Consider the following 14,493-nt stretch of genomic DNA (forward strand, 5'->3'; position numbering starts at 1 on the left):
AAAAACAAGAGCCATTTAAAACCTTAATTACATTATGCTACTGTACCTTGAGTTGTGAAGAGTTCTGTCGTGACGTCATATGACCATTAGAAGGACAAGGAAGTTGATAACATCCGTGACTGACGAGCTGGAACTTGCTTACAGACTTTGGAACTGGATCATTCTCAGGTAATTAATGAATTGCAGTTACTTTCATTTTTACTTTATACTAATTAGTTTTCGAAATGTAGAAATGGTCAAATTGTATAGATTATCTAAAATACGAAGTGGCATAAAATCACAGTTGAACGTTTATATTTATATATGATCCACTGGAGGGAATAAATTATTAGACTGATAAACCTTTTAAATTCTTGTAACTTTATAGAAATGTGTAACGAATATTTATTATCAGATATGATATTTAAATTTAAATTATTTGAAATAGCACATATAATTAGGTATGTGTTCTAATTCATAAAATGAAAACATACTTTACACATAATTCTCTATGAACAAAAAAATTCGCTTGAGGGATAAAATATTCGGACTAACACACAAGGGAATCGCTACAATGCAAAGGTACATATGTTTTTATATTAAATAAGCTTTTTACATAACTTGCTACTAATTCTGAGACTAAACAGAAACTAACATTAGCGTGACATTGTGGACATCTGATCTTAAATAAAGGCATCAATAGTATAACGCTGTTAAATTGTCATAAATCAATTTAACTGAAACAAATTCGGCTCTCAAATCAAAACAGAGGGAAACGCACCAACTATAAGAGGAAAAACAACGGAACAACAGAACCACTAAACTGTTACAAAAACAACCCAAAACATAAACGGCAACATTAATAAACACGTTCTATTTGATAACAACTGCCGTATCCTTGACTTGGTACACGACAAACGTCAACGTCTACATATCTAAAGAAGCATAAGGGGGGGCTATTATCAAAATGTGTATTATCAAAAGTTGCTGAATTATCTAATGAACTGAAGTAAGTTACTTTACATAAATACATATTGTATTTAGTGTTTTGAACACTGATTTGAATATCGCATGTTATATTTTTCAAAAAACACTCAGGTCGAATGTGAAAAATGTCAAATGTTTGACTTATATAATTTAAAATAAAACCTCTCTAGTGATAAGATAACTGAACTAGTACTCACTCCGATGCTGACCATCAATTCACAACCATCACTTAATAAGATACCAGTAAATTCCCTTTTCCTCAAATGTGACTTACGGAATTAGACGTCTTACTGGGTTAGTATTAACATGAGTAACATGGGTGCCACATGTCGAGCAAGATCTGCTTATTCCCCTGAAGTACCTGATATCAACCCTCGTTTTCTATGTTATGTTTTTTGTACTTTTGTTTGTCGGTTGGATTTTTTTAGCCATGGTATTATCAGTTTATTTTATGAGTTTGAATGTCCCTTTTGTATCTTTCGCGCCCCTTTTAGTAATAAGGAGTAAAATGCAATGCTAAATTATGTTAAATCCACACTGAACATATCATAGAATGGATTTCAATTAGAATGATATCTCATTTGTACTTGCACTATATATCTATATTACTGAAGCGATAAGGTTTTGTTTTCCCTTCTTCTTTACCGTTTCTAATAGCTCATAAGAGAACTTGGCACTCACACCACATCTTACTATATCTATTGCACGGGTCCCTTATTTTGATACAAGCACGGTCTCGTAAGAATGGCATGTTTAACCGTTATGAATTTAAACAACAACAATCATGTCCTCTTCATCAATTCTTTATACACAAAATTTGCAATGTCAAAAATACAAATATCATATAAAGTATTCAGCCTAGTCACATGAGTATTGAAATATAAAACAGAAGAAATATTAATGCATACTCATACATTTCATTTATCACACGAGATCACACATCATTTAATGTAACTTTACAATTTTTTAGCAAATGTTTTGAAGTTTTAACCTACTTTTATTGGTATGGTTTCAATATCTCCTAAATTTTACCATATCCATTTTATAAAGATTTTATTGTTTATCAGTAAATTTAATAGTTTTATATGCAATTTTTCCAAAATCTGTTTGTTTTATGATTTTATAACATGGGCTTTCAGATTTTATTGTTAATACTTACATATGTTAATGTATATATGTTTTAAAGCGCTTAGGGTAATTTTAATATTATAAATAGTTATCAAAGGTACCAGGATATAATTTAGTATGCCAGACGCGCGTTTCGTCTACATAAGACTCATCAGTGATGCTCATATCAAAATAGTTATAAAGCCAAACAAGTACAAAGTTGAAGAGCATTGAGGATCCAAAAGCTGTTATAAATACTGTATAATAATGATAAATAATAATTCACATTGTGGCATATCATATCAAACTCTGGGGTACTCTTCATTATTCATTGAAAAAAGCAATTTGAATTACCAAACCAGAAAAAAAATCAACCTTTGGAACAAATGGAAAATTACGATCCTAATCAGGGGCCCTACTTTGTTATGTGTTCTACATTTGGAAGTCGGCTTTATTTTGAAGATATAACATATTAAGCAAAATGTATACAATATCACGAATATAAATTTAATGTTAAAGCAACTTGATTAAAAGACTGGGGACTAACTGTGCACCACTTATTGCGGACCTGTTTTTGTATTGTTATGAGTTACAATTTATGACTAAAATTAGCAAAGACCCATCAAAACAACATTTGATACAAAAATTTAACAATACTTTTAGATATTTGGATGATATATTGGCTCTAAATAATGACGACTTCAGTATGTATACTAAAGAAATTTATCCTGTAGAACTTACTTTAAATAAAGCTAATGATAACAATGACCACTGCCCTTTCCTCGATCTTGATATCTATATCATAAACGAGAAGCTTAATACAAAAATTTATGATAAAAGAGATGATTTTTCATTTCCTATTGTTAATTATCCATTTTTAGATGGTGACGTTCCCTTGTCACCATCTTATGGTGTTTATATATCTCAACTTGTACGATTCGCTCGTGTATGTAACAATGTATTAGATTTTAGCGAGAGAAATTTATGTATTACTGAAAAATTATTACACCAGGGTTTTCGATATCACAAACTGGTCAAAACATTTACTAAATTTTATCACCGGTATAAGGAAATAATTCGTAAATATAACTCAACATGCAGACATCTTATACGTTCAGGTATTTCACATCCAAAATTTTATGGAAATATTCTTTATAAAGCACAAAAATGTCAGTATTCTCCTCAGAAACTAACAAAACCTTTAAATAGACTTATTAAAAGGGGATATAGTTACGATACTGTTGTCAGGTCATTAAAGATTGCATATTTTGGCTTTAACATTGATTCACTGATAGGGTCTTTGCATCGGAACTAAACACATTTATTTCTAAAAAAACAGTTGTTGGCATGACACGGGTTATGTTCTTCTCATATATTTTATGATAGTATGATACTAAACCCCTAACGGGAGGGATTGTACCTGATATTCATATGATGAAGACATAATCTTTCAATCAGTTTAATTGAGGTCTGGAGCTGGCATGTCAGTTAACTGCTAGTAGTCTGTTGTTATTTATGTATTATTGTCATTTTATTTATTTTCTTTTGTTACATCTTTTGACATCAGACTCGGACTTCTCTTGAACTGAATTTTAATGTGCGTATTGTTATTGTTTTACTTTTCTACATTGGCTAGAGGTATAGGGGGAGGGTTGAGATCTCATAAACATGTTTAACCCCGCCGCAATTTTGCGCCTGTCCCAAGTCAGGAGCCTCTGGCCTTTGTTAGTCTTGTATGATTTTAAATTTTAGTTTCTTGTGTATAATTCGGAGTTTAGTATGACGTCCATTATCACTGTACTATTATGCATATTTTAGGGGCCAGCTGAAGGACACCTACGGGTGCGGGAATTCTCGCTACATTGAAGACCCATTGGTTGCCTTCGGCTGTTGTTTGCTCTATGGTCGGGTGGTTGTCGCTTTGACATATTCACCATTTCCTTTCTCAATTTTATTTCAATTTAAATCTAGTATTATGACTAGTATTCTTAGAAATATTAAAGTAGAATGAATAACATTAAAAGAAATTCTGACGTCTGTCAATCCATTTCACGCATTCTTTCACGTTCTCCTTTTAATGTTTTATAACCTGTTGGAAGGAATTCAAACCTCGTTGATATTCGGTCCTTTGTTTCTGCGTTCACGTAAGTGCCTATCATTTCGGTGCCAGCAATTTCAAGCTCTACCCATCCAAAGGCATACACAGGCCATATTCCATTAGGGGGGTCGATATGAATTTTTGCATGTAAGTTGCATCCTTCGTCTGTAACATACATCGGCTTTTTGTCATCAGAAATATAAATTTCAACAGCAAAAGGTTCCGTTCTTTTAGTTTTGGAATCTTCACTTTCAAAAGTATTATTAATCTCAATCATACCTATATCCCCCACATGAACGTCTTGACCTTCAACAAAACAAACATGAAAAATGTGTTTACACCAGTCTTCATTATCCCATCTATAATATTTTCCCCTTCGGTGCTCTCCTTCCTTGAAAGGACGGCTTATGCTGACGCCATACGTATAATTACACACTCTAGATGTTACTATAGAAGAATCATGACCATAAATTACAGCCCCCTTTAACACAGATAATCCACCTTCAACTGGAATGAAAACCTCTAATTCTAACGCGTCTTTAATAGCTTTCTGTAACATCGGACATTCTGAAAACCCCCCAACTAACATAACAGCTGATACGTCACGACATCTGTCATGCTTCAAAATATCTTTAATTTCTTTAATTGTCATTGAAATGGATTCACTGTAAAACGATTGAAATAGTTCTCGATCGATGAATAGTTTGTCTCTTTTCACCCTAAGTTTACCACTGAAGCGAGAATTTTCTATTATGTTTGAAATACTGCAACCCGTCTTCGATTCTAAAAGCTCTGCTAAGTTTGCTGGAAATCTAGTTGATATATCAGAGTTTTCATTTCCTTTGAAGGATTTCTTTGCCGTTTCAAAGCACCTCATCATTTCATTATAATCTAATCCCTGTGTTTGTTTAAATTCCATGAATACATCTCCTCCTAGCAGTTTCTTTAGTAATTTCCGATACTCTTGGTTGACCCATTCACCACCCCACGAACCTCCACATATTTTATGTATTATTTTCAAGTGACCATCAGGTAAAACTTCTTGGGCAGATATGTCAACAGTACCACCTACAAAAAAGTTATATGGTTATTGTATCCCTTACAATTACTTTTGTAATTGATACGTCAAATGCACTAGGTATAAGTCAAAAATATGTTAACTATAGAACTATTAAACCTACAAATAGGTGACATGTCAACTGTACTACCTACTCAAAAATGACATGTAAATAGAACAAACATCAATAGATTGATATGCTAAAAAAATCATCTTAGGATTCACTTATTCTCAAAACGTTAATTGGATACGCTCGTTTGGTTATGTTGACAAAAACATAGATGTGGGTATCAGAAATGCTTGAACGATTTGCCGTCGGTAAATTTTCATATAAAGAAATAAGTATAATAATAACTGTATACTGCACTAGACGTAATATTCTGTGTACATATTTTCTAGCTTTACCGAGACCATACCGGGAGGGTCATTTAGAAATCTAAGCTTATCGTAGAGATTTGTCCAAATGCGATCCAAAACAAATACGGTGCAATAAAACTTCATCTTTATTCCTTTATATTTTGATTTTTTTTAGCATAACAGTGCAACAAAAAAACATTGAACAAATTAATAGGTTATTTTTGATTTTTAATGCTTGGTTTTGCTTTGTACTTTTCACGATATTTAGCTATTTTCATGATAGTTGTTGTTTGAAGAGCGCATATTAAATAATAATATTACCCCCAGCATCAACTACCATAACCTTTCTGCCAGGATCAAACGATCTTAGTATAGTTGTTTGATTTTCTCCTACAAATTTTTCTACAGGTATGAGACGCATATATATTGATGCTGCCTCAGGCTCATACACAATGCAGAATTTATCACCTGTAATTCCTGCCTGAAAGAAAATGAACGTCGAGTGTGTTATTATTTGCAATACACAACTAAAATTACATATATTTTGTCAATGTTCAGATGACGTTCAACGTGCTATAGTCGCATAAAAAATGCAAACACTAGTAATCGCTCAAAAGAATACCACTTACTTCAGATGACTCTAGGGTTCGTCACAGAGGTTTTTTGATTAATGAACAATAACGTTTCACATATTTAGTTCTCTGGACAAAAGGCTGTTTTAAAAACTAAACTCATTGAAACCGTATTCATGTAAACTCCAATTTAACCCCTTATCTAAAAATGGGCTACGAATGAATCGGGCGTGTAAATGGAAGAATGTCAACATTGAAAGCGAAACAAGGACCGATTCGATCAACAAAAAACTGCTGTGGATTCATTATTATTCATTTGATATAAACTTTCTTGGATTTCGTGGTTACAGGTCAACCACGAGTTTAAATGTTCAACGAATTACAAATTTTCAATAAGGTTTTTATGCAGATTTGGGCAAATCCACAAAATTGAATGTTCATGAAAATACCACCTTTCATCAATCCACGAAAATTGGTACTTACGAAAATAAATAAATCCACAGTAATCCCGATGCAGGTAGAAACGAAAATTAATAAATATATTTTAACCTATTAATATGAAATCAAATAGACATAGAAAAATCAAATTGCACGAGTTCGCTATTTATTTATATGCATGTTTATGTTAATATCGGGTTATATAACCATCTGAAATTCTTCGGTGGTCACCATGATGGTTCTAGAATAAAATACACACGAAATGTTAATACATATCATCGAGCATATGCACTGTAAATTATATATTTTAGACATTTTATGAATTGGATATACGTTTTAGTATGTTATAAAAAAAACATAAGAATTTGAGTCAAATCAATGAACATGAATTTGACAGCTAGTGTCCCTTTAATACTGTTCCCCATGATTTTTTTATATATAAAAAAAAGGATGCATGGGTGTATCATGTCTGTACTTATTTCTGATATTCTGAAAACTTATATGCAATATAAGTCTATCTTTGTATAAATCTCATAAATCCATTACGAATATTAGGAAGGTAAAATATAAAAACTGAAGGAATATAAAAGGAGCAAAACCAGAGATGTCGACTAGATACGCTACGAGGAATGGTATTTTATCTGCCAAATCATTTTTTTTTCTAAATAATGTTGTATGTTCTTGTACTTTTTTCATTGTTTTGTTTGTTCTTACCCCTTCAGCAGCTTCTCTCATGAATTGTTTACATGCATCATTCCAAATAGCTGGGACCGTAATTACCCATTTAATCAGATCATTATTAACACCAAGGTTCCTTTCCTTAAACTGGTCAAGCAGATGTTTTTTTAGGAATTTAATTGCTAATCTAAATACTCTTTTGGCTGAAACTTTTTTACCATTCATTTCCTCCATTTTAAAATCATCTCGAATATCCTGTAAAGAATAAAATAACAACTATCATAACACAAAAAGTTAACCTTTTTGAATGGTTTTGTTTTATCTATTCTTCTCTTTTGAATGGATTGATATACATTTTGTAATTTTATACGTATAGGGAATTTAAACCGTCTTATATCTACCGACTCGTTCTAGTGTTTATTGATAAGTCATTTGGAACTTGTGATTTGTTAGATATCAAACTTGTAATGTAATAACAATATCTACTCATTTAACCTTAGTGTGCAATGTATAAGAAAAAGAAGTACCTGTCCTAAAACAACGGCTTCATACAGTTTCATTTTAAACTCTTTTAAGTAGTACCATGAATTCTGTTCATTCTTTTCACAAATAGTTGAGTACTGGTCTTCAGCATCGTGACCAAAGGCAACAAATTTCTTCTTTGAGTTTAGAAGAATAGAGGAAGGTGCTTTGTAGGTAGCATCTCCTCCACTCTCTGATGACCAGTAGGGGGTGCTAATGTTTATAGGGTTGGTTGCAAACTCATAGCGAAAAGAGAATGCATATCCCGAACCATGACTTCCAAAATCTATTGCTACTACTACAAATACGGGATCATTTACAGTCGCCATACTTTCTGAAAAGAAATTAAATGTGGCAACGTTAATATGGAAAAAAAATTGTCTAAAAGCAAAATGTATATAAACAAAATGTGATTGAACATATAATTATTTGAGTATAAGTATTTTTAAATTGGTTTTTTAAAAATATAATTCAATAAATGTTTCATCAAAAGACTTACCTGGAAGAAATATTCAATCAATCGTTGGTCTGTAAAAACCAATGATTATCGATCTGTTGACAAGGAAGAAGTATACAAACCAATTCTGCTACGGATCAGGTTCATGGTAGGCCTTATATTTAAATTCTTACTATTTGAAGTTTTATTTTCTTTCGGTTGACCCTTTTAATTGATTTTTAGATAATAATGTAGGTACTCGATTAGTAATCAAATAAAGAATTTTAGACTTCAGTGATACATTATCAATCTATAATATTGTAGAGTAGACAAACATCCTAAATCGAAAATTAAATAAAAAACAGACGACAAGATATCGACAAGTTCATGGCAAAGTCCAGAAGACTAATATCAACAAAACCCTCCACGAAAAATTAAAGGTAGAGCAAAAAAACGAGGCAAATAAACCCTCATTTGACCTAAGGTGATCAGATTCTTCTTTGCTAGTAATGCAATACTGTAAAAAGTAAAATCACAAAAATACTGAACTCCATGGAAAATTCAAAAAGGGAAGTCCCTATTCAAATGGCTCAAACATATTAAATGAATGGATAACACATATTCCTGACTTGGTAAAGGCCTTGACTGACTCATTACCGTTAAGATGGCATCATGCAGTATTAGTTCGACCAATGTCTTTTTTTTTTCTTATTTTAAATCTGAAGACATTGGCAAAAATTATAAACCATTGGTACCTCTAAATTCTCTAATAACTAACCTGGTGTTAAGCAAAGTATGTACTGTATATCTATAGCTATGATATAGGAAAGCTGAAAGTGTTACATATAAAAAAATACAGACATTTGAAAATAGAATATTACAAAAAAAAATACATAGACATAAAAACAAAAGCATCACAAACCTCTCAAGAAACTAGAACGCATGCGCTGCTCCACCAGTAGCACTATTTGTGTTGCTTAATTTATGTAAAACTCAGGTTAAATGATATCGCTGCAACTCAACTATCGATTATTTTGATTCCTTGTAAACAGAAATATTGTAACAAAGAAAATTGTAATGCACACGGCAAGTCTTGAAATCAACTTGGTTATATAGTCTCATCCAAGTGATATCAAAAGGTTGCTTCGTAAAAATAGAAAGCTCACAGTTAGAAAGCTGGAATCATAACTTTGTAGTGAAACTTAAATGTAAAAAAAGTTTGAAATTATGTTAGATGTACGTTCAACTACAATGATTCTGTTGTTAGCATCTTTGTCATTTATTGTTGACATTCCCTTTTGTGAAAATACTTTGGAATTCATTATTTTGCTAATTTCTTCTTGTATAAGATGTATCCTGTATTTGAAATTCAATGGAATAATGCAACAAGCCATAATTACCAAACTTGGAAACATTCAGTGATAGGAAATGGTCTTTTCAGGAGAATGTGGGATTACAGGATGATGTTATTTTCCCTTATATCAAGCTACGTTAGAACTGTCGTGCATTTAACTATAGCTGCTTCAACTTTCATTTTTCTTTCATTTTGAAAAAATACGGATCATGTACTCTAGAAAGCACATTAGAAAATACTATAATAAGTATGTAATTCATAAAAGCAAATCTGACGAATCGAAATAAGTGCGTTTCTAATTGTTCAAAAATAACATGATCACATAAAGCTTAAATTGTAATACATAGTAATTGTTTTACTCTTATATTTCAGCACTTTATGTACATAAATTAGAAGCGATTTGGTCGTTCGCGGTAGGTCTTCTTATAAACACATGTAAGTATCTTCTAAGAATTAGACAAAGGTTTGGATCGCCCATTCTACCTGCATGCTCATGATTTATCTCAAAAGCACAAAATATTTGTACGTTTGTTTTATCACAAAACATGTTGTTAACAAATATATTCATGATTTAGATCAACAACTACCACAATTTACGATAATTTCGATCTTCAGATCAATATGAAAAAAAAAAGAAAAAAAACCCCAATCCAAATGAACTAAAAGAAACTTAAAAAAGAAAAAGAAAAAAAAAAAGAAATCGTATAATATCTAGTACACATGAAATTGAGAGAACATCGCGATAACATCTTTTCCCATTTGATTGGTTACTTGTTTAACGTCCAATGGCAGATAATCATGCATATTCATAATCAGAATTATACAATAGGTAGGGTTTTACAGGGTAGGTTGATCGAGATGAAAAGCGGGAAATTTGAACTGCCACTGAAAATGAGGGCATGTTGGAATCTTTGCCTTTCAATTACCTAACTACTAATTCATCATTTAGTTGATTGTATCTCGTGTAAAAAATGTTACACTCTTCCTACACATGCATTGGATTTAAAGTTCCTGTATATGAACCTGGCGTGGAACCAAACACATACAATCCTCAAAGCCAAATGGACGTCCCACTCATTATAGACTGGAGATGAATACTAAGATAAAGGACAACAAAGATATGCTCTTTAAATTCTGTTTTTTTTTAAATAAAATGTTGTTGAATTGATACAAATCCCATTGTTCAAATTAACCTCCGAATCTGGCAACATCTATAAAACGTTATAAGGACAAATTTCGGTTATTATGATCTAAGTGCGGGATACGTAGTAGTTATATATGTATAATAACCTTGTCTATCATATTTGTTTTACTTACAAACTTGGAATGTTAATATTCTTGAATGCACTATAAATTTTGAAATTCAATTCTCTATTATTTTGATGACACATAGAACTAACATTGAAAAGGTGATGTTAACGTCGATAATTAAACATCACTTCAACAAAGAACAAACATTAATAAAGTACTCTTAATGCCATTCTAAATCTGTTTCAGGTCATGGCTGTCCCCCAAGATTCTACTTTGGTTGTTGCTATAGACATAGGAACAACCTACAGTGGATACGCCTTTTCTTTTGGTCATCAATATAAATCCAAACCATTAAATATAACGTCCCATAGCTGGCCAGATGGACCGTCATACAAAACGCCCACGTGTGTTCTTCTAGACTCAGAGAAGACGTTCCATTCCTTTGGACGCGAAGCTGAAAACAAATATATTAGTCTTGCAGAAAATGAGGAACATGAGGATTGGTATTTTGTTACAAGGTTCAAGATGTTATTGATGGAAAAAGAGGTAAATTGTTCTAAAAATAAAGTAACATTAAAATAGCAATTCCGCTAATATATGATTTCATTTCATTGTTGATTTTGATTCGGTATCGTTAAAAAGCTACGTTGATATATGACGCACTTTATCTATATTTATGGAGTCGTATTTACAGAATATTGAGACTATTTTTCTATCTTTACAACGGGAGGTTTTTGAAACCAAAATAGTTATAAATAGAAGATGTGGTATGATTGCCATTGAGACAACTCTCCACTAGAGACCAAAATGACACAGCAATTAGCAACTTTAGATCACCGTACGGGCTTCAACAATGAACAAAGCCCAAACCGCATAGTCAGCTATAAAAGGGCCCGAAATAACAAAATAGACAAAATAGCTAGTTTGTTTGTCAATTTCTTCATTCGTCAGTATACACTCGTTTTGTTATTTTTTTCCAATAAGTCAACTCATATTCATCATCTTAAATTTGGTTAAACAATTTTAACTTATGTTTCTTCCAGGATTGTAAAAATTCTGACTACATGTATATACTAAAAGAACAAATTTTTTTTTTCAGGAATTGGATGAAAATACTTTAGTTGAAGACATGGATAAGAAACCTATATCAGCTTTGCTTGTTTTCACCGAAGCTATCAAATACTTGAAGAACCATTTACTGAACGACCTTAAAAAACGTAACTTAGACGTCCCCGATAACCAAATAAAATGGGTACTTACAGTTCCCGCTATCTGGTCAGATCCGGCAAAGCAATTTATGAGAACAGCTGCTGAACGGGTAGGATTTTTTTCAAGAGAATACTTTGAACTGATTGTTAATGATATTTATTTTATCGAGTTTGCAATACTCCACTTTTAATTTTGATATATCTGTTTGTTTTCATAGTGATAAAGATTATAACACAATGTTGATTGCTGTACTCCTATTTTTGACATTTTGACATTTTTTAAATGTCTGGTTTTTTTTGTTCACACATCGTGTCAATATAATGGAATTTGATGCAAATGTCATACAAGTGAAAAGTTGAGCTAGGTTTAAAACCAGCTTTCATTTTCTATATATGAATATGCTTGTACCAAGTCAAGAATATGACAGTTGCTATCCATTCGTTTGATAGCTTTGAGCTTTTGGTTTTGTCATTTGATTAGGTACTTTAGTATGGATTACACTTTTATTTTTACACTGTTCACTATGTTTTGTTGAGGTTTTATGATAATATAAACATATAGACTTTGATTTGTACATTTGAAACTAATATTTTCAACAATTATAGCATTTCCATCTGTAATGTGCCTTGACAATTCTTCCAACATTTTTCGACATAACATTATGCCAGAAACACTTCTACTCAAATTGAGCATACAATTGTAATCTTGATCTTTGTAGGCCAATATACCTCATTCATCGTTAACTCTCGCATATGAACCAGAAGCTGCAGCATTGTACTGTAGACTCTTGCCAATAGACACCATGAAAGTCGCAGGAGGGACTAACTACTTATCTTGCTTTGAACCTGGAAAAAAGATAATTATTGTTGACTTGGGAGGTAAAACATCTTTTTCTATAAAATGTTTTAATTTTACAGTTGTTAAATTCTAAGGTTGTTGCTCTCTGATAGACAGTTTTCTCAATGGCAATCATACTACAGCTATTTATTTGTATTAGAAATATCATCCAAAATTTTGTCATTTTTTTCCCGTTTTATAATTCTAGTGGCATATGTCCTTATTCACTATACCAATTTGTAATCAGAAGACCACATTTTGTACTGTTTTAAATTTACAAGAAATCAGGTTGTTCAGGTATAATATATTAACATTTAAATCTAAGAATTAGTTTTGTACAATTATGTTCAATATAGAAAATGAAATGGTATCTCGTTACAGGTGGAACCGCTGATATATCAATCAATGAAGTAACAAAAGAACACAACTTGAAAACTATTGACAGAGCCACCGGAGGAGACTGGGGAGGAACTAATATAGATAAAAAATACTTGAAATTTTTAGAAGAGGTCCTTGGGAATAATATTATGGAGGAAATTAGGAGAGATTATAGAAGTGATTTGTTAGAAATTCAACAGGATTTCGAAGAACAGAAACGTAAAGTAACGCCCGATCGCGATCATGATGTCGTTATCCGTATGCCTGGTGGGGTAATGGAAATTATTCGGAACAAAAAGCAAAAGCTGGCCGATATTGTGGAGTCATCTGAACATTCCGGTACGGTGTCAGTGAAGGAAAATCAGAGAGACAGGCTACATATTAAAGCTCGTATCTTTATTAGCTTCTTTAAGGAAACTACTCAGCACATTATATCTCATTTACAGCAGGTTCTAGACAGCAGACATTTAGGACATATACCACCTGCTATGGTGATGGTTGGAGGATTTTCAGAATCAGTGATAGTCACAGATGCTATTCGAAACCACGAATCTTTTCAAAATATTAAGGTTATTATTCCTACTGAGGCAAGACTTGCTGTACTGAAAGGAGCCGTTTTATTCGGACATAATCCAACTGTGGTGATATCAAGAATGGCGAAATATTCTTATGGCATTCGATCATATAGAACTTTCAAAAAAGGCGACCCGGTTGAGAAGAGACTCAAAGAAGAGGGAAAAGAGTGGTGCAGAGATTATTTCAAAAAATTATTCACAATTAATCAAGAAGTGACAGTTGGTGAAAGAAGTGCAGTCACAATCAAAGATTCATACAAAGATAAAAATAGACAGGCGAAACGAACAATGAAACATACACTCGATCTGTACTTCACAACCGAGAAGGATCCCAATTTTATTGATGAAAAAGGCTGTATGAAATTAGGACAAGTTCAAATTCCACCACCAGATGGCAAAGAATGGCCAATGGAATGGACAGGTGATTTTGAACTCGAAATTGGTGGTACAGAAATTATTGGCCATTTTAAGGACAGAAATTCGGGGAAAACAGTCATAGCTTCATTTAATGCGTTCGGAGTACCATTCCATTACAATACACCAAAAGCTATGTGATGATTGCTATTGACACAAACCTTTTTTTGTGCTAGAATATTGATATTCAATTTTGTTTTCTGTGAAATTGACATGCTATGCTGATAAAAATTTAGAAAGTTGA

At 32.3% G+C, this 14,493-nt stretch overlaps 2 protein-coding genes across 4 annotated transcripts; one reads left to right on the forward strand and one right to left on the reverse strand.

Annotated features, from left to right (window-relative positions):
* Positions 1-29: 29 nt before the first annotated feature.
* LOC139499778 (heat shock 70 kDa protein 12B-like) lies at positions 30-14,493 on the forward strand. Of its 3 annotated transcripts, none has more exons than XM_071288440.1 (6): positions 30-168; positions 9,958-10,020; positions 11,083-11,382; positions 11,936-12,154; positions 12,764-12,923; positions 13,264-14,493. In XM_071288440.1, the coding sequence occupies exons 3-6, from the start codon at positions 11,086-11,088 to the stop codon at positions 14,388-14,390; spliced, it is 1,803 nt and encodes a 600-aa protein (XP_071144541.1). In that variant the 5' UTR covers positions 30-168; positions 9,958-10,020; positions 11,083-11,085; the 3' UTR covers positions 14,391-14,493. The 3 variants fall into 3 exon arrangements, with proteins under 3 accessions (XP_071144541.1, XP_071144543.1, XP_071144542.1); XM_071288442.1 differs by lacking the exon at positions 30-168 and adding an exon at positions 390-561; XM_071288441.1 differs by lacking the exon at positions 30-168 and adding an exon at positions 8,289-8,400.
* Positions 4,028-8,368, reverse strand: LOC139499762 (heat shock 70 kDa protein 12A-like). The gene is made up of 5 exons (XM_071288439.1): positions 8,295-8,368; positions 7,801-8,129; positions 7,310-7,528; positions 5,907-6,066; positions 4,028-5,239 (listed from the first exon to the last, which is right to left on the reverse strand). The coding sequence occupies exons 2-5, from the start codon at positions 8,122-8,124 to the stop codon at positions 4,113-4,115; spliced, it is 1,830 nt and encodes a 609-aa protein (XP_071144540.1). The 5' UTR covers positions 8,125-8,129; positions 8,295-8,368; the 3' UTR covers positions 4,028-4,112.

The sequence above is a fragment of the Mytilus edulis genome, chromosome 1 (assembly GCF_963676685.1).
Source record: "Mytilus edulis chromosome 1, xbMytEdul2.2, whole genome shotgun sequence".
In the NCBI taxonomy this organism is placed as follows: Eukaryota; Metazoa; Mollusca; class Bivalvia; order Mytilida; family Mytilidae; genus Mytilus; species Mytilus edulis.